The sequence below is a fragment of the Fimicolochytrium jonesii genome (genome assembly GCF_025526975.1).
Source record: "Fimicolochytrium jonesii strain JEL569 chromosome Unknown EV422scaffold_1, whole genome shotgun sequence".
NCBI lineage: Eukaryota > Fungi > Chytridiomycota > Chytridiomycetes > Spizellomycetales > Powellomycetaceae > Fimicolochytrium > Fimicolochytrium jonesii.
In genome coordinates this window covers 1693208-1711999 of record NW_026515668.1, presented here as the reverse complement: position 1 = coordinate 1711999, position 18792 = coordinate 1693208, and the positions used below count along the sequence as shown (strand labels likewise).

The window sequence follows — 18792 nt, the reverse complement described above, 5'->3', positions numbered from 1 at the left end:
TTCCTCAGACGCCTCTACATCACGTTTCCGTCCCCACGAAAACTCCTTTCCTTCACTGCACGGGCATGGTTGTGCCTCCGTATTATTATATTGGTGTTGTGGCCGTGGCGATGGAATCACTCCGACATTCGCTCTGAATCTGAGTGCTCTTCGGTCTGCGGCGGTTGTGGTTGCTGTAGTGACTGGCCTGATGGAGAGCCGGGAAGACTGCCAGATTCCAAAAATTCTCGCCATCCCTGAAGACGTAAAAGATGAAGTCAGTTGGAGCAAAGTACACATGGGGATGTCACGGTCACCCCACAATACCTTTATATCCGCAGCATCCCCAATCCCTCCCACAAGCTCATGATACTCCATCGCACACTCCAGCCCCTCCTTCCCCGTCTTAACCTGCACACCCATCGAGCTCCTCCTCCTCGACGACTCGCCATTCCGTCGTGATGGAGTCCTCGCCGCCATTTCGTCCTGTTTTTGGCGACGACGCTCGATGGCGGCTATGATCGCGTCGCGCACGTGGGCTTCGTCCGAGTCGGCTGATGGGTCCGAGGGGATGAGGAGGTCGCGGAAGGAGAGGGTTTCCGAGGCGGTGCGGACGGTGCTTGCTAGGCTGCTGGCTTCGCGGACGGTGGTGAGGAGGGTGGGGATGGAATCGGGGAGGTTCGAGTCTGCTAATATGTGAGCATCAATATCGAGAATCGGGAAGGAACCTCGTAAATGTCCAATCCACTCAAATCGTGCGCCATACCTGAATGCGACCGCGCAATCTCCGCCAACTCCTCAATACTCCGCTTCATGCGCTCTAACCCCCGATTCCTCCGTTCAGTCGCCTTTACCTCCTCCCTCAGTCGCCCAACCGTATATTCCGCCGACTTAATCTGTCTCCTCAGCGCCTCAATCTCCATATCCGCATTCGCCTCATCTGCCGCAGTAACCCCAAAATCCAACCCCTCATTATGCGGCAACACAATCTGCACGTGCGCAGGCACATTGAATATATTCTTCAGCGCAAACAGCTCGAACCGGTCAAACTGTTTATCTATATTGTTCTCCAGTAGCGTCTCGGTCGCCGACAGACCTTTCTCGGCTTCGTCCTCGTCCAGCCCGCAGTTCTGCACCCATTCGCCGAACGAGTCCATGCCTTTGTATGCAATGTCGTTCACGGCGTTGATCACGTCGTCGACGTAGGTTAGCGGGGCCCAGCCTGTTAGTTCGGTAATGAGCTCGCTCGACGCGCGGAGAGTGGCTGGGTTCGCTAGCAGTGGGGCTTGAGGTGGTGGAGGCGCGGGTTGCTCCATATCGGACCATGTGGGATGGCCGGCGTTGGCTTTCTTTTGGCCATTTCGGTGTTGTGATGACGGATGTGAGACCGGGACGCGGAGAACCGGGGGTTGGATTGTTGATCTCCGTCGAGCGGACATGGATGGATTTTGTGCGGAAAGCATGGTTGCGCGGCAACAAGGAACAGCTCTCTTTTGTGCTTTATGGCCGTTCTATCAGTCGACTCGGCGGTGTTCGGTTGCCGATGGGTAAACAATTTGAGGATTTCCTTACCCTGCGCATTCGACGGACCCTCTTTCCCGACGCGAGGACAGCTCCGATTGCGAAATGCACCAAGACGGCGAATGGCCGCGTACTGAACTCCCAACAGGCGCGAGTGGAGGCGTTTCAACGTTTCTACCGCCGCTGCCCTCCGGTCGTCAGAGCTTTCGATATCCCTGCTCGAATGTTGTCCGCCTCCCTTTAATCGCGGTTTCCTATCGACCCCACTATTTGAGATCGGCCGATTCAGATGCCTTGGATTCTCTCCGACGAGGGCAATAGAAGCCGTTGTTCGAGGAGAGGGGTTTAACAAGTGTGGCTCCGGCGATCGGCCAACAACCGGGACTGATTTGAGCGACGAAAGTTGAGGGATGGGCAACACGAAAAGAGGCCTTCATGTTCAGAACGGGAGGGATGACTAGATGGACATCGCGAGAGCAACAGTCACGTGCCAACAACCTAGTTTCGGACAACGCAATCAATAGATTGCACGTATATATACAGAGGTACCTCAAATAGCCCCTTCGCTTCAAATGGTTCACATGGCCGGGACACGATAGGGGTTTCAGGAATAGGGAAGATACCGTTGGGATGTAACTGAGGCAGTATTGGATGGCAGCCATGAACGCGGCACAGAGTGGAGGGGCGTCGGGGCTCAGTCGTAGCTGATTTCCATCTCTCCAGCGGGAACAGGGTTGTCTAGGTCGTCGTAGTGGCGAATCTGGCGAGGGTCGTTTCTCCTGTAAGCATATGGATATGCAAAGTAAGTAGGGGATAATCCAGATCCGAGCGAAAACAGGAAACTTACGCATTGGGCTTTTTGGGAGGCGGTGGTCCCAACCGTCCCTGCAAGGAGTTCCTTCCACCACGTCCTCCATTCCTGTCGTTCCGCTGCATACCTCCTCCCATGCCTCCACCAACGCCATTCCCTTGCATTTGCATGAACTGCTGCATCATGAATGGGTTCATCCCCATGGGCATCATGGGCATCATGGGCATCATCATGGGCATAGGCCCTCCAAACGGCGGTCCACCTGGGATACCTCCTCCGTTCATTGGAGGCGGCGCGAGGTAATTGAGGTTTACTTTGCTGTGATCACGGACGAAGTTGTTGAAGAAGTTGACTTCCTCAATGGTCGCCAGCGTCCGTTCCGGGTGCTTCGTTCGGACGTGCTTCCTGACAAACTCGTCTCCCTTGAACAGCTTCTGACACTCCGTGCAGCGGTACTTGCCCTCTGTCTCCTTTTTCGAGTACGTTTTGAGGTGTTTGTCCAACTCCGCCTCTAGAGACTTTCCGCCCATTTTGATCAGTTGCGATCCCTCTACTGGCTTGTGGGTACGCATATCTATACGCGTATCGAGCCTTTCCAGCCAATGCGAGGACTTCTTGTCGACTGCCGGTCGACGCAGCTGGACTGACGTTTTGCGCATAAAGTCCTCCGGGCTGAGAGCTTCCGAGCCGGAGTAGTAATCGTAGCAGTGGACTCGTCGCAGATAGATGATATGCAGGTCCAGCGACCGCTTAACCTGTGCGATCCGGAGGTCGCGTGAGATGGGAAAGGTCTCCAGAAGATATTTCATTGCGATTTACCTTCGCTGTCTTTCTCTCGGTCTCGCTTTCGCTTTCGAGCTGCTGCTCTAACTTGGGGAGGACGACATTTTCCAATCTCGACTCCACAATCGCCACGCCCGATTCGGGGTCGAAGTCCATCTCCCCATCCAGAACTTTCGATAGCTCTTTGATTTGCGTTAGGTCTTTCTGCAGGCGCTCTGGACGGTTGGTTTCCCCAGGAATGGACCGGATGCGAAGTTCTTGCCAATGATGCAAGGCCAAACTCAAGGTAAATTCACCGATCTGCAAAGTGGTAGCTCCCAGTCAATAACGTAATACACCCCGCGGGAGTGCGAGACCAGCAACAAATGCCCACCTGCTTTCCTTGCAGGGTTGAGAGGGCCTTCGGCATGTCAGCGTCGTCCTCAAAGATAATCCATCCATACCGAATGTTCTTATCGAGCTTAGGATCACTGAGAACCAGATATTTGAAGCCTTCGGCTTGTGCGCAAAGCTATCAATTTCGAACATGTCAGCGAATCGATAAGCGAAGACCAGCGATTGTAAAGGGAATGCCTGATCCTGTACCTCCTTCAAGTCCTTTCGCGGGGTTTTGGGAGGGACGCCTTTGATGAACAGCGCGTGAATATTTTCCGCCTTCAGACCTTCCTTCGGAGGCTGAGCGCTTTTGTCTTCTGATGGCGTGGGAAGTAGCACTTCGGCATTCGCTCCATCCTCCGCTGGCGCGTCTTCGTTATTAGCCTTTGCTTCCTCCTTGGGCTCCGCGTCCTTGGTCTCCATCGCCGAGCCATCCTGCGGCCCACGTTTACTTTCATCATATGAAACATCGTCATGTTGCCCGGACTCCAGATCTTTTTTAAACTTGGCAAGAAGCTCCCGTCGTCTGGCTTTCACCTCCTCCAGCATAGGCTTCGATTCCTCCGGATGGTATTTCTCTCGGAACCTAATTTCTCCGTGTCAGAGACATCTCAACAAAGCTGCTTTCATTTTGCTGATGCATACCATTCAGAGTCCTTCTCCTGCTTGAAGTATTTCACCAGCTGTTTTGTGTTGAAGTTCTCTTTATAAAGCTCGTATCTTCGATCAACCTCATCTGGGCTCATGGTAGGTGCGCGAGGGCCCGCCTTTTTCCGATGTTGCTCCCGAGCCCACATGCCATATTCGTCCCTTGAGATGAGGAAATCCAGAGTCATAGGGTCCGGTAGCCTGCGTTAATGGGTTGAGCGTCAGTATTGACGGGGTTGACCCTGAGCACCGCCCATCTAGAAGAGTACCCTTCCATTGGCCCGAAAAACGCAGGGGCAATGTCGGTAATGGGAACATCATTGTTGCGACGTCTAGGTGGTCCGCTTCCATTCCGATAATCCGGGATGTATGTGTCGGGGCCCTCACGTTCCCGTTCGCGACTCCTCGAACGACGTCGCTTTCCTCGTCGCTCTGATGCAAGATCATTTTCTATCGTCAATCAAAGAGCTCCGGCGTTCCAAAATTTCAGTCTCGAATACTCACCAGCAACTGGCGGTGAGAGACTGCGAGTCCTGCTCCTCTCCCTCCGCTTTCTGGAGGTGACGGTGCGGCCAAACTCATCGACTTCCATTGCGTCGGTTCTACCAGACCCTTCGTTCCGCTCCCGCGAGAACTTATCGCGGCCGCCACGACCAGACTCCCCTCCATCGTCATGGTCTTCGTGGTCGGGTGATGCTGCCCTGGCTGTCGAGTCGAGGTCGGTCATTTTGGGGAGGTCACGAGTTTGAGACCTGTGGAGTGACGAGGAGCACGCGGTCAGCCTCCTGAGTACGACGCTTTGGAGAGGCACCGAACGAGGGCTTTCCAGTAAATCGAGCCACCGTGTGCGGTCTACGCAAAGAACTCTGCAGATCACACACAGGACGACCACCAAACTGCGCCCCGTACAAAGCCACTGCCACAAAGTCACAAAGAGCGATCCCAAGTAGGTCTCGTAACGACGTACCCTCAGCAAGAGCCTACACTTAAATGCCGCTGTGAAGTGCCAGTAGGTAGAATCGCCAGTTAGATTTCGACCCTGTAGGGTGAAGTGCAACCAGACAACGCTCTTAATCCAGCATATGTGCAAGGCAAATGGCCACAACGCATAGGTGAGATTTTATGTTGGTCACGTGAGGTCTGCTGTCCGATGCTGTCAGTTGCCGTCGCTGTCAAACTTTGGTCGCTTTGCTTGCCCACCAACCACCCATCCAATCCCATCTTGCCATCTTGGCTTGACAATCAACCACAGCAACAGAGGACCGAGGATAGAAGATTTCTTTGCAGCCATCAGCATGAACGACGATAACGTGAAAGTCGTCCTGAAGAGTGCCGGCGTCGCCTTACTGGTTGCCGGCGTTGCCATGAAGTTACTGACCAAACGGGAACCCGAGAAGGAAGACATTCCGAAAAACACATTAGTGACGTACCTTTTCCCTACGTACAAAGGGACTGGACTGTGGAACATGGTCGGTAGTCTCAAATATTCATGTTGAAAATCAACGCAAATGTCGAGATTGCTTCGTTTGTTGGCTGGTTCTATCTCAACCGCTCGCCCCGTAGTCGCCCGCATGCTGGAAATTGGAGACCTACTTGCGACTTGTCAAAGTCCCTCACGTCCAGAAGACGATTATTACAGCGAGTGATTCGCCTACGAAGACTGCACCTTGGAGTAAGCTCGTAACGCGAGTATATTGGTCTTTAGCACAACTTACGCCGTGTTACTGGTCGCATGTAGTTAGATACAATGATTTTGTCCTATCCGACAGCCAACGGATTATACGCTGGTTGGAAAAAGAGGGCATCTCAAACGGGCTGGATGCGCATCTTACGGCCGGTGAGGACCTCGGTGCGCGGGTCTTAGTGCCGCCGATTCGAAATGAGCTGAACATACCCACGTTCGTCGATGGTCTAGAGCAGAAAGGGCAGTCGACGGCCATTCAATACTTGCTGGAAGAAGGGGTTTACTGGATGGTGAGGTGCAAACGAGCTTGACTGCGCGCTGTTTCGTAGGCTAACGAGGAATGGCACAGATGCTATATGATAGGTGGCAACATGAAGCGAACTGGCCCACTATTCGAGACCTCTTCTTCGAACCCGTGCCTGCCGTCATGCGAAGCTTCATCGCAAATCGGGTGCGCTCGCAGACAGTCATGGCTTTGCGAAAGCAAAAGCTTGGTATGGCGCACATGGGTGTCGAATCCGACACGGAAGCCCACGCTGACCCATGACACTCAGGGAGACTGTCCTACGAAGAAATTCTGGAGATGCACGGGAACTGCGTGGAAGGTTTGCTCGCACAGTGCGCGCACGACCGGTTACGATTCTTTACGAATGCTAACGTTGAACATCAGCGCTTTCAAACCTCCTTGGCGACAAGCGATACTTCTTGAGCGATGCTCAACCGAGCTCTGTCGATGCTACGGCTTTTGCACAAATCGCCAATATGGTTTACAGCAAATTGCCGGACAACCGCCTGTCTCAACAGATGGTAGGTTCCCGCCCCATTACAATTCACATCAACAGCATCATACCTTACTGTGCACTCGCCAGGCTTCAAAACCCAACCTGGTCGCATATTGTGACAGACTCAAGAGCGAAGTGTTCCCTGAAATGCTGATCGAGGATTGATACATGGATCGACGGCGTTATCGACCATCGGCATGCATATTCACTAAGATGTTGAAGTTGCAGTAGGTGAATAGGTGAATAGGTGACATAGGTGAATAGAAGACAGTTTCGCGCAAAGCCACAGTTGATAGGGACACAGCGTTATAAGGTTTAGCACGTGACGTGACAAGCGCGTCGTATAAGCATTCTCCGCCCGGAAAACCGTCAGGGTGGAGGACGAACAATAGCGTAGCCCAAAGCCCAAATAAAGACCTCCCAAAAAAGAATTCGAGCACTTTGTTCTACTATGAGATTGGATTTTGAGGAACGAGGCCGGGTAAAACTCCTTTAATACCCGTCCCAGATGAAGCGGTGCTGCGGCGGGACCCGTACGTCACCCAAGGTTCTATTCCTGTTCCCTGGGGGCTCATGTATTTGTGTTGTGTTGGATCTCTCGCCGTAGAACCGCCAACGTTGTGGCGCCCGCTCGTCATCATCCACTTGACGTACTTTCACACCCGCAGGGGCAGGAACTTCAATGCGTTAGTTCCGTTGTAACACCCTTTTGTTTACATTTCTTTCAGTCGGGTTCCTTTCGCAGCGGTCTCTCGTGGCTTGAACTGGCGTTCACAAACACTTGGATTCCACCGGTTTCACGCGCAGCGCGGTACTTAGGAGTCGGTTTCTGGTGTGCAAGTGCAGGCAGCATTTTATCCACAAGTTGGGCATGCAGCTGTTCCTGAAACGCTACCTTTAGTAGGGCAGAGAAGGAGCCAATCGTCAGTTCTATTCCAACTCGTTTTGTGAACCGGACAGGAGCAAGAAGGAGGAGGTTGTCCACCAACGTACCGATATCATCAACCCTGAGATCATACCGTTCTGGCATGATGCAGGCCGATCTCACTCGCAGCGAGTTTGACTTACAAGCAGAGCGGAGGCAGGGCCGGCACGGCGGCGGGTCGCCGCGTCTGGAAGCCATCGGAAAACTTCGCTCCTTGAGCGGGATGGCGCGGGAACGGCGGTCACGGCAAAAAAGCAGCGAGCCGATACGGAGTGCGCGCTTAACGGAGAGTTTAGACAACATTGAAGTACATGCCCGAAGGCGGGCATCATACGCCGGTGGTCTGCTGCCGGCGGCGCCGATGCTTCATCCATCGCGGAAGCACCCAAGTGGGATCTTTGATAAAATCATTCAACATTTCAAGCGGGCGACTGTGGCCCCGAACGGGCTGCAACGCAGTAGTGGGGATTTGTCGGCGAAGCAGGAAGATGAAAAAGGGTTGAGCAAAGCGCAGAGACGGCTTCGGAAAAGTAAAGCCGGGATGCCGCCATCGATGCCGTCACTACGTATTGTCAGGACTGTCGCCGAGGAAGATCCACCGCCAGACTCCAGAAGTACCGAACCGTCACCTTCCCCGATTCAAGATTCCCCGGCCTTACCCCCATCACAATCATCGCTACTACCACGCTCGGCACGGCCGAACTACATCGAATTGGGAACGCCAACCCTGACGATGCCCGTTCTAGAAGCATTGGGCTTGCGGTCGGAATCGCGGAGAGGCAGTTCAGACCCCATGTCCTTCGATGCACCGCCGAGCCCAGTCCGACGGGAGGTGGAAGTCCCATCTTTATTTGAGCGTGGTGAATCGGAGCTTTCGGTGCAAGAGACCCTCACCTCTACATCCCCGGGGATTGACAGTCCACGACTCCTAGATCCGATCCATTCAATCGAGTACTTCACACCCATCGCCGTTCAACCCAGCGACGAGGAGTTCCCGACGCAGCAGAAGCGTCGAACGTCTGGAAAGAGATTATCAGAGCATCACTGCTACGCGCACATGACCCAGAGCAGCGGCAGCTCCGACAATGTCTCCCAACGATGCAGTGAGACCTGCTCTTACGGCAGAAAGAGCGGTAGCTACACATCCTTCAGGACCTTGTCCCGAAGCCTAGCATCCTTCGGGTCGCAGATGTTCAACACGCGAAGTCACTCCAGCCTGCCGATGCGGACGTCAGATTCATCGTCCTCCCTATCGCGCGATTCGAGAGTCGACATTCCGCGGAACAACAACGCGGATCTGAACAAAGCGCAAAGGACGCATACTCACAGGAGTTTAACGCGGTTTGGTCTTGCGTTCCGGAGCATGGGTCATGACCGGGCGGAAGGATCCGCTTCGGCATCGAATCTCTCAGGAAGCCGTGCGACCATCCGCTCGCGAGATGTCCATTCTTCGCTTCCATCACGATCGCAATGGACTGTAACGTCGTCCGAGAACGAAGAAAAGTCGGCCGTCAACCTGTCCACGTCCCTGAACTCCGTCAGCAACAACAGCAACCCCTTGGCAGCGTACGTGCACCGTTCTCTTCCAGAGTCGCTGGCTACCGGCGATCAGGCTTCCACGTTCAAGTTCAAACGAAGTCACATGAATACCAGATCACGGTCCATGGACTCCAACATCAACAAACTGGCGGAACCCAAACGGTCCACGAAGACCACGGAGCGTCGACGCCCAGCACCCGTACACCGAATTATCGAGACCTCTACCATATACGCCATGCACGAGGGCAGTCACACATTGGTCAACCCTTTGGGCGGCGGAGCGGAGGAGTGTCAGGGGAAAGTGAACCAGTACCAAATCATCAAGGATATCGGTTCAGGGGCGTATGGGAGAGTGGTACTATGCAGGAACGAGCAGGATTCTCGATATTATGCATGCAAAATCATCTCCAAATCTCGATTACGGAAGAAGTTCCGATGGTCGCAATCACTCCCTGTCCGCGGTGGTTCGGCGGGCAGTGGGAGTGGGAGCTCCGGCATCAACGATCATTTGGGCAGTATCAAACGTGAGGTGGCCATTTTGAAGAAATTATCGAAACATCCCAACATCAACGCCTTGGTTGAGGTTTTGGACGATGGGAAGGAGGATAACCTATATATGAGTAAGTTCCGGAACCTGATCTTTGTTGTTTGCGGCGACCTGCTGATAGTACTTCCAGTTTTCGAACTTTGTGAGTACGGACCGATCATGAAGCTCCAGATGCGCCAGAGTGTGAATCCCCTATCCGAAGAGCTGGCCCGCACGTACTTCCGTGATGTCGTGCTCGGGATTGAATACCGTGAGTGGGCATTTGCTGCATTGCAATCTGCGTCGTCTTCATGTGCTAATGGTTTTCTCGAAGTTCATTACAAGCGTATCATCCATCGTGACATCAAACCGGAGAACCTGCTCCTAAAGGCCGCAGCACCCTTTGGAATTGTACAGATTGCGGATTTTGGGATATCGAATATGTTTGAGGACGGCGAGGAAGAGCCTATCGTTGACGACAAAAACTCTTCCCCGCTATTCACCCCGCCAGAGGCCTGCGAGAGTAAGTGTATGCCGGCGAAAGTCCACCCTTCTCCGGGCTGCGTTGTGCTGACCATGGTGTGCTGACTTGTTTCTACTCATAGCGGACACCCGACAACTGCGCGGATATGCTATGGACATTTGGGCGCTCGGGGTGTCCCTCTATTGCCTCACACACGGTCGCGCACCGTGGGAAGATGAGAGCGTGGTCTTGCTTTACGAAAAAATCGCGAGCGGAGCTCTAGACATATGCGACGATCTTTCACCAAATCTGAAGGATCTTCTGACTCGCATGTTGCGGAAGAATCCTGATGAGCGAATAAGCCTTCAGGATGTAAAACAACATCCTTGGACAACGAAGGACGGCACCGACCCAATGCTGCCAACCGAGGAGAACTGCGTGTTCGAAGAAGTTACTGAGGAAGAAGTTGAGAACGCTTTCCAGCCTGCGATGATGTTTGTCACAAAGGTGCGTGGCTGGTCCCGTTGACCTTCATTTTGCACCACTCCAGTACGTTGAGAACGAAATTCCTTTACAGATTATCAATAGACTAAAAGGGAAATCCAACAAAAAACCATCCCGCAACAACTCTGCACCGAGTACCCCCAATTCCGACATAGCCGCGCCTTTCCCATCAACCACCACCAAGACCGTGGACGATACAGTGATGGATCGCCCATCCTCAGCCATGGGATCCCGAGACGGCCCGTCTGCAGTCCCAATGAGCGAAGCAGGCGGCGTTCTCCAGAGTAGATTGCTGAAGAGTCTGGAAGGCCGGAGCCTGCCAAAGACTCTCAAGATATCCGCATCCGTTGATGCACTGCATCGCCTTTCTTCGGGATCATTTGCCGTCGGGCCCCGGGCTTTGTCCCGCGGGAAATCTGACTTTGATCTCGAATCGTCCACCGTGGACTCGGATTCGATGCGAAGCGGCGCGAGCACCTCTTTATTCCCATCTCCACTGCCAACGTCAGGCATTAACGCTGCCGCGGAACCGCTCGCTTGGCCAACATCGCCCACCTCCTCAACGGATCCTTTGGGCCAACCACCAGGACGTGTTGACAGCCGCAAATTGACGCGGCGAGGGTCGTCGATGCATATTATCGACGAGGAGTCTTGAAGTATCGACCATTCGTCGCTGTCATTTAGGGATAGTCGTAGCCGTCTTCCATAGATCCTTTATATAGCACTTGCAAGCAGAACCCGATAGAGCGATAGCTATGTAGCGTAGGACCTTTTCCTGTAGCTTCTCATGGCGTCCTGTAGGCCTTAACATGTGAGATACTGCTCCGGCTTCGTAAAGTCGTGGAGAAAAACTTACACTTCAACGTTAGGTTTCCCAGGACAGCGCTTGAACCACCGGATGACCGGGATGCAAATTATACGTTCACTTGCAAGGACGCACTTGTACTGAGCAATTTTGGAAAGCTGACAGCCCGAGGCTTCCTCGAACTGTGAAAGAACAGGGGATCTCTCGGAGAGATGGTCCTCGTCCTTGGACACTGATGGGTAGATGCTACTCATGGCTTCTTTGGTCCTTGGCTGCAAAGCTACTGTACGTACAGTATCTATTTCCAAAGGATGTGGCCTCGTCAAAGTCTTCAGATTCATGTCACCAGCGCGTGTCCTTAGCGGGGTTAGCGCGTCCGCTTCGTCTCGGGACTCGGCAGGGCGTCGTGAATTTCCCATTCAAATTCAGAAGCCTTTTTTCCCTGGTCATTGGGCACCCCCATCGCACCACTCTCACCACCATTTTCAGCAAAAGCATTAGCAATGACCACCACAGAGGTATGGAAGCGGTGCCTCTGTTGAGGGTCGTCGACGCCATGGTGAATATTAACCGAGTCTTGTGCAGAAACTGCCAACGAACTGCACGTTGCTCCTTATTGACGTGCAAGAGGGACTAAAGGATAGCGTTGAGAGACCAAGGAACAACACCGAGGCCGAGAAGCAAATGGCCCGCCTCTTGACGGCGTGGCGCTCCAGCGGCCGGCCGATTGTCCATATCCAGCACACCTCCCTATCACCGGATTCAAACTTGCGCCCCGATCAACCCGGTGTGGCGATCCAGAGCATAGTTGCGCCGCTGCCAACGGAGCCGGTGTTGCAGAAAACTGTTAATTCGGCTTTCATCACAACGGATTTGAAACGGATTCTGGAGGAAGACATCAAGACCAAACACCTGGTTATCGTAGGCCTCACAACGGATCATTGTGTATCGACGACAACGCGGATGGCTGGGAACTATGTAAGCTGGCATGCATCATTGATCGTTTCAGAACCAGGCGTGAGGGCTTGAATCATTGATTCTCATCTTCCAAGGGGTTTGATACTATCTTGGTGGAAGACGCCTGCGGAACGTTTGCTAAAACCGGACCCAACGGCAAAACGTACTCGGCGCAAGAGGTCCACGATATCCATATCGCAAGCCTAAGCGACGAGTTCGCAAAAATCCTGTCGACCGAAAACGTTTTGAGGCTTGTGTAAACTACCTTGCGGACGCGCAAGCGACTTTAGTGAGGTGCGGACCTCGAATGTCGGTCGGGCATGTTTAGCCATGGATATTCCGCATATAGTAAAGATTCACTAGCGTAGCCTTAGGGATACTCTATATGTAGCGAACGTATACTGTGTATTATAGACATCAAGTGTTCATACAATACAAAGTGAGCTTCAACGTGACGCATTGTAGCCATCTCAACGGCGAGTACATGTGGACCACGGAAAGAGTGTCACCCCGCCACCTTCGTCGAGACATCGCGGTAACGCCGGATCATTCTGCATCTTCACGCTCTTCAGCAATGGTATCTGTTGGGATATCAGGCTTTTCTTCTACTGCCTCCTCCGCATCTTCAGTCTCCTTCCCCTCCTCCGCCTCCTCAATGACAGTAGGTATTCCCCTCGGCTCATTCGCCAACCTCTCCGCCTCACTCGCCTCATTCGCCTGTTTCGCAGCAGCCAGAATCGCCGCGGCAGCCCTCGCGGCGTCCTCAGCTAGCCGTCTAGCACTCTCTTCGTCTGCAATGCTTTGCCTTTCCAAGATCTTATTCGCTTTGACCTTGATCTCTTCCTCCATCCGCAACCGCGCTTCCTTTTCCTGCGCTTCAGCAGCAGCAAATGCGCTTTGTAACGACGCGAGGTCTGCGCGATATTTCTTATGTACTGCTACATTCTTTGCGGCTTTGTCGTGGTGGATCAGGTATTCGGCGATGAAGGTGATTGGATCATGGCCTCGGGGGTAGGATGCCGTGGCGTCGTAGCCGTATGTGACGAGGGAGGATAGGGCTGAAGCCACAAGTGGGCCGACTGTCTGTTTGAGATAATCTGCGTCCATAGTTCTGAGGACAGGATGTGAGGTGGCGAAGGATGTGAGCTAGATGAGCTTTGGAACTATACAGCCTCGAGTGGACAGAGAGCCCGTGAGACTTCCGAGGACATACTTTTTGCGCACTCAGATTTGGGGACTTCCAGAGAAAAGCCTTGCCGAAGAGTTATCCAGATCTCCCGAGCTGAGAAACGATTCGATGGAACATAGGCGCTTTTGCGCTTAGCTCACCTCCGCACTTGCCAAAGAGCCTTGACCGAGTCACGCATGAAACCAGTAAATGGCCCTGCCAGTGCCAACTACTCATAGAAAGTGTCCATACTCAGAACAACATGACTTGCAACTTGCGGTATCTTCCTTACGCAGCACCCAAACCCCCAAGGAAGCGGGCGCCATAGATATTTCACTTTCCCACGACATTCAGCCTTTGCGAGCAAAAGAGCCCTCCAGATGAGCGAGAAAACCGGCGCGAAAACGCAACTGGGTGCAGGCACGCCCGAATTCGGAGCGCTGGAGTACGAACTTCAGCTGGCCCTCCGCGCCAGCAGCGCCCGGATAGTTGCGGCTCATGCTTTGTCGAACCCGCATATCAACTTGCAATTCGAGAAGCGATGTCAGGTGAGGGCAGTGATGTCGTTTGGGGAGGAGGAAACGCGTGAGCACATCGCTTTCGCAAACTCCGGCCGCCCGCCTCATATCTGATCAGAAGAGTAACATCGACTATGACAATGTCCTATAGGGATCCCTCATTTTGCCCGCATGGATCGATGCCTCCCGCTTGACTGGGGTCAACACCGAGGAAGAGGTTATCCGCCGAGGGTTTCAGTTTCCCCCAGCGCAGCATGGACTGAAGGTCACAATTGGGTCCATCAGCGGGTCGATTGGGAACGGGTCGCATCTGCCGGGCGGGAAACCACAAGGTGCGAACGGACTAACTTTCCCATTAGTGTGTTTACGCTCATATGCTTATTTGGTGCCGGGCGATTCACAGAGCGGAAGCCAGAAGGAAGGACGTTGAGGAAGGCCCTCCTATGTCGAGTAGGCATCGGCCGCGCGTTCGTTACGGACGAAGCGACTGCAGAGGCGAATCCGGTGCCGGAAGGATATGACAGCTTCTACCTGCAAGGTTAGAGCAAACGGTCCATAGTTCACGATGAGCGAAAGCTAACCAAGGCCTCGGAATTGTAGATGCGACACCGAAGGAAGCGAAGCAGCCCTCCAACCCGTATCTTCACGAATACTATATTCGAGAAACAGCTCAGGTGAGATGCAGATTGCTTCTTGACTGGTTTATAGATCTTTATCTCATTTTAAGTCTGCAGGTTCTACCAGTGTATCTCGTACATTACGAATATGATCTCAACAAGGAGCGCAAAGCCCGCGAGGTAAGGCAAATAAAGTTGGACCACTCATGACAGAGTGCGAGCTGACGACGTACGAAACACGACTAGAAAGCAAAGTGCGATAACTGCGAAGAGGAGCACGCTACCGTCTTTTGCAACGCCGACGCAGCGAATCTGTGCAACAAATGCGATTCGCAACTACACGTGTCGAAGCTTGCGAGTCGCCATGTTCGGACGCCAATAGGGAAGGTATGAACCTCGGATATCCCACATACATATTACTTCATAATCTCGGAACTAATGAAGAGCGCGCCATAGGGCTCCGATGTATTCGGCCACTGCCGGCACCACCCCGACAAATTGATCGAGTTCTTCTGCTCCCAATGCCACATACCCGTCTGCGTGTTTTGCAAAATGGTGGGAAACCATGCGAACGGTGAGGCATCGCGGCATCAACTCGTTAGCGTTGCGGAGGCGTACACGTCGGTTTTGCAGGAAGCGCAGACGGTATGTTCTGCAGATTCACATTTCTTTGTGTTTGAGAGAATTGGACGCTTACATGAGTTGCATTACCAGCACGACCCGATCCTGCAAACCCGCCGATCCGAGATCACGAACCAAATCGCAGCCGTCAACTCGCGGGCGAAAGCGGTCGAGAAAATGGGTGCACAGATCGAAACGCAGATCGAAGAGATGTATAGATGCGCCATGGCGGATTGTAAAAAGATAGTGAAGAACAAGGTTCAGAACGCCATATAATCGATGCAAATGCTTCATCACTTCATGCTCATCAATTCTGCCACCAAACACAGCTCACAGTCCTCCTCGGCGACGAACTGGAGCTCCAACGTCAACTCGGTGAGATCGAGCGCTTGGAAGACTTCCTGAAGTACCAGCAAGAAGGCGACGCCACAACGTTCTTGTTCAACTGGTCCAAGCATCAGCAATGTCGCTCCGAACTGCACGATTTCCGGTTCTTTAGGAATCAGATTGATGTTCAGTTGGATGCAAAGGTCACCGGCTCCATCAGCGTTATCATCGACCACGACCGAACCACCATATCTGCCGGTTCCAGTCCGAAGAAGCTCGGGAAACATGCTAACACTATCGGACCGGGTGGAATGGTGGGCAACTCCTGTGCGATAGCTAACGTTTTCAGCACCTGACGTGATCTTCTTCATAGGCTGGACTAGGCATGGGAGCGCCTCGCGCAGCAGCGAAACAGGAGCGGAAATCGCATAGACGCATCTCGGTGAGTGTTTCGCATGGGCTGTTGCAGCCTTGGTAAAAAAAATGCTGATTTTTCCTGCTATAAAGGACTTTTTCGCGGAAACGTTGGGTACATTTGACCAGATGACTGCGGGAGCGCCCCCCCGCAGGCATGATGAGGAAGAGGATCGTAAGTTCACCGATTTTTCGCATCTTCCATGAAAGCATGTCTTAGAGTGGTGGCGGTTTGGCGCAGGGTATTCAGTCATGTCGAGCGCGGCTGAAACGTATTGAAAGAGGAGTCCACCTTCCGACAAAAAGACACCCAACGGGCCGTTGTAAACCATAACAATGAATGGACAACCCTCCTCACTGTATGAACAAAACCATACGCCATCAAATACCCAATAAATTGCGACGGACACGAGATGGAAAATAAAGAAGCTACAGATCGACAGGCGGGAGCACCCATCTAGAGCGTCATTTTCCCTTTCTTCATCTTCTTTTTCTGAGACTTCGCCAAATCCTTCTTCCGTTCCCGCTCCTCGTACTTGCGTTGCTCCTCCGGGGTCCGCGACGTCACTTGTTCGTCTCTCGCGCGCTTTTCCTGCAGTTTCTGTCGTGCCAGCTCCTAGAATGTCGCCAAATTGCAATTTCAGCTCAACAGTTCAAAGCGCGTTCAATGTTGAATCCGGAGCACCCACCTCCTTCCGCTCAGCCTCCGCCGCTCTGAGGATTTTCTGCGACGCCGCTTGCCGAACTTTGGCAATCTTTGCTTTACCGTCCACAGACAGTTTGCCCTGCTGCCCAATGTAGTCCAGAAGAATCACGGGAAGTTCCGCGACTTTGGCTATAGCTTGTCGTTGTTTGTCGTCCAGTTTGGTCAAGTCGGGGAATCGGTACGTGACGGTCAGCGTTTTGGGTTGCGAGGTCAGGTCCTCCAATCTGTTTTGGGGGTCGAATTTTGGCAGGTTAGTGTGCGCCATCGTTGAACCCGCCGGGGGAATGATGCAATCCGAGTATCTCGTACTTATAAGGCTCCTCCGTCGGCATATCTGACAACAGAACCGATTCAATGAGAGGTTCGTCGAAAGGGGTACCCTTCCCTTCCGAATCCAGCCCAACAGAAGCCCAGAAAATCTCCCTGATCTCGGGTTCCGCCCACAAGGTCGCAAGGAATTCCGGCGCCTCCGCAAAAACCGCATATTCCTCAGACGGTAGCCGTCCAGCAGTACTGGCCATGTCACGTTTCTTCGGCAGCTCTCTAAAGTCCCATCGTGTCCTCATTACTCGTGGGACGAGCTTTTTGAGAAAGATGCCAAACACTTGGGAGTCGGATTCCGCGGACGGGAGCCTGGCCGTGAATGCCGCTGTGTCGTAAGGGATGCTCTCGAAGAACAAGCCCAGTATCATTTGGACTGGGTCATTGCGAGCTGCTATCTAGATAACATTCGAGGATTGATCAGATAGGTGTTCTCAGACTCGGACCAAGTGAAGAGTGCGAGTCCCCACCGTTATGTTCGTATAGACGCTCCGGACGTGTGCCCTATCGAGACGGAATGCGCAATCAGATGTCCGCCTCTTACACATAGGCCGCTGAAAGAGTACAAACCTTCCACTGAGATAGAGGAGGTAGTCCCGAGGTCCCTGCCTTATCAGCCCAGGCGAGTACGTTGTTCCGACAAGCGAAAAGTTCCTGATCCACGTATCCTTCGTGATATTGAACCTGACAGCTATCCGTTTTAGATCCGGAGGTACAGCACGGAGCGGAAAGCGTTCCCCACGACTGCTTACCACTCATCAGCAATACGCTTGTACTTTTGCCGGTTGATGAGCCACGAGATGAGGTATGCAAGGAGTGCTCCAAGGATGATGGCTTCCCTCTGCGATAGGTCATGGTGGAAGGTCAGCACCCAGTCCGCACGATTCTCGTGGAGGAGGGTGGAAGGCTTGCCCCGAACTATACTTACATATATGTGACGCAGCTCCACGTCGCCTAACGAATACTGCCTCGCCGAAGGCTCTCCTCCGGCGCTTGACCTGGGTCGCGGAGCCTTTAATTGACTGGCTTCCTCCGCCCTGGCCCAGTCGTCGTCGTCCTCATCATCGAATTCCGGCGCCGCAGCAGCCGTCGCCAGCAGAGTGGCAAAGGCGCTGGATAACAGCGACAGGCGTACGAAAGATGTCATGTTTGCAGACCCAACCCCTAGTGATGAATTTCATCGAGTCGGATGAGACACCATTTCTATACCAAGAAAGCCAGACAGCAATGGTGCTGGAGCGTTTTCGACCGATAGTCGGATGCCTGACAGTCACCAATTGTCCTTTTGAGAGATGGAGGACCAAAGCGCGTGTGCGGCAGCACGATGAGGGACCAGCCAGGCAACATGTTTCCCCATCGCTTTATGTGCCACCCTTTACGCCTACGATCCGTTCGCAGTGCAACCTCGAGCCGGAAAGTTCCAGGAGTCTACAACTCCCCGACCCCTCCCCAAAAGCATCGAGCAGTGGGTAGTCCCCTCGAACTGAATGAGGCGGTAGGGGCTTGCGGGCTATGCCTCTGCGCTATGCTACAAACACCGTACACGGAACCGGACATGGGAGGTCTGCAAAGGCGGCGCTTTTCTGAACGCCTCCGCCCTAGTTCCTTCGGCATAAGATGGAAAGCGGGACGAGGCGCCGGCCACACTTCACACTCTACGGCTGACATCAGCCACGAAGAACTGAGGAACGGCGCAACCTGTCTCGCAACCAGGCTATTCCAAGCGACAAACTGGTCTTCTTGTACTTCCACTGCACTCACCTGAACTTGATCTTCGTTGGCGAGTCGACCGATGAGG

At 53.3% G+C, this 18792-nt stretch overlaps 8 protein-coding genes across 8 annotated transcripts; 4 read left to right on the top strand and 4 right to left on the bottom strand.

The window, feature by feature from the left end:
* Nucleotides 1-116: 116 nt before the first annotated feature.
* On the bottom strand, nt 117-1418 carry EV422DRAFT_502810 (Mis12 protein-domain-containing protein; the record flags this gene model as incomplete). Its single annotated transcript, XM_053068297.1, has 3 exons — nt 117-236; nt 307-665; nt 746-1418. The coding sequence occupies 3 exons, from the start codon at nt 1416-1418 to the stop codon at nt 117-119; spliced, it is 1152 nt and encodes a 383-aa protein (XP_052930351.1).
* A 512-nt stretch (nt 1419-1930) lies between these two features.
* Nucleotides 1931-5105, bottom strand: EV422DRAFT_512651 (uncharacterized protein). The gene is made up of 8 exons (XM_053069087.1): nt 4622-5105; nt 4387-4549; nt 4115-4318; nt 3680-4055; nt 3468-3605; nt 3131-3394; nt 2348-3066; nt 1931-2279 (listed from the first exon to the last, which is right to left on the bottom strand). The coding sequence occupies exons 1-8, from the start codon at nt 4842-4844 to the stop codon at nt 2195-2197; spliced, it is 2172 nt and encodes a 723-aa protein (XP_052930350.1). The 5' UTR covers nt 4845-5105; the 3' UTR covers nt 1931-2194.
* A 214-nt stretch (nt 5106-5319) lies between these two features.
* EV422DRAFT_512644 (uncharacterized protein) lies at nt 5320-7119 on the top strand. Its single transcript, XM_053069086.1, has 8 exons — nt 5320-5586; nt 5681-5789; nt 5856-5954; nt 6033-6091; nt 6151-6295; nt 6356-6406; nt 6472-6608; nt 6671-7119. Exons 1-8 carry the CDS (start codon nt 5413-5415, stop codon nt 6746-6748), a joined length of 852 nt encoding a protein of 283 aa, XP_052930349.1. The 5' UTR covers nt 5320-5412; the 3' UTR covers nt 6749-7119.
* A 2052-nt stretch (nt 7120-9171) lies between these two features.
* EV422DRAFT_490846 (kinase-like domain-containing protein) lies at nt 9172-10564 on the top strand (the record flags this gene model as incomplete). The annotated part of the gene is made up of 4 exons (XM_053067488.1): nt 9172-9667; nt 9725-9844; nt 9908-10102; nt 10179-10564. The coding sequence occupies 4 exons, from the start codon at nt 9172-9174 to the stop codon at nt 10562-10564; spliced, it is 1197 nt and encodes a 398-aa protein (XP_052930348.1).
* A 1186-nt stretch (nt 10565-11750) lies between these two features.
* On the top strand, nt 11751-12719 carry EV422DRAFT_512635 (Isochorismatase hydrolase). Its single transcript, XM_053069084.1, has 3 exons — nt 11751-11863; nt 11931-12323; nt 12398-12719. The coding sequence occupies exons 1-3, from the start codon at nt 11849-11851 to the stop codon at nt 12560-12562; spliced, it is 573 nt and encodes a 190-aa protein (XP_052930347.1). The 5' UTR covers nt 11751-11848; the 3' UTR covers nt 12563-12719.
* On the bottom strand, nt 12612-13594 carry EV422DRAFT_25880 (uncharacterized protein). The gene has a single exon (XM_053065781.1). The coding sequence runs from the start codon at nt 13407-13409 to the stop codon at nt 12849-12851; it is 561 nt and encodes a 186-aa protein (XP_052930346.1). The 5' UTR covers nt 13410-13594; the 3' UTR covers nt 12612-12848.
* A 256-nt stretch (nt 13595-13850) lies between these two features.
* On the top strand, nt 13851-16246 carry EV422DRAFT_563176 (uncharacterized protein; the record flags this gene model as incomplete). Its single annotated transcript, XM_053072036.1, has 12 exons — nt 13851-14018; nt 14140-14320; nt 14392-14526; nt 14589-14662; nt 14723-14785; nt 14852-14992; nt 15062-15250; nt 15320-15484; nt 15556-15867; nt 15927-15995; nt 16061-16142; nt 16209-16246. 12 exons carry the CDS (start codon nt 13851-13853, stop codon nt 16244-16246), a joined length of 1617 nt encoding a protein of 538 aa, XP_052930345.1.
* Nucleotides 16247-16424: 178 nt separating this feature from the next.
* On the bottom strand, nt 16425-18141 carry EV422DRAFT_563175 (uncharacterized protein; the record flags this gene model as incomplete). The annotated part of the gene is made up of 7 exons (XM_053072035.1): nt 16425-16583; nt 16657-16897; nt 16983-17392; nt 17465-17498; nt 17565-17678; nt 17747-17835; nt 17923-18141. The coding sequence occupies 7 exons, from the start codon at nt 18139-18141 to the stop codon at nt 16425-16427; spliced, it is 1266 nt and encodes a 421-aa protein (XP_052930344.1).
* Between the last annotated feature and the right edge of the window lie 651 nt (nt 18142-18792).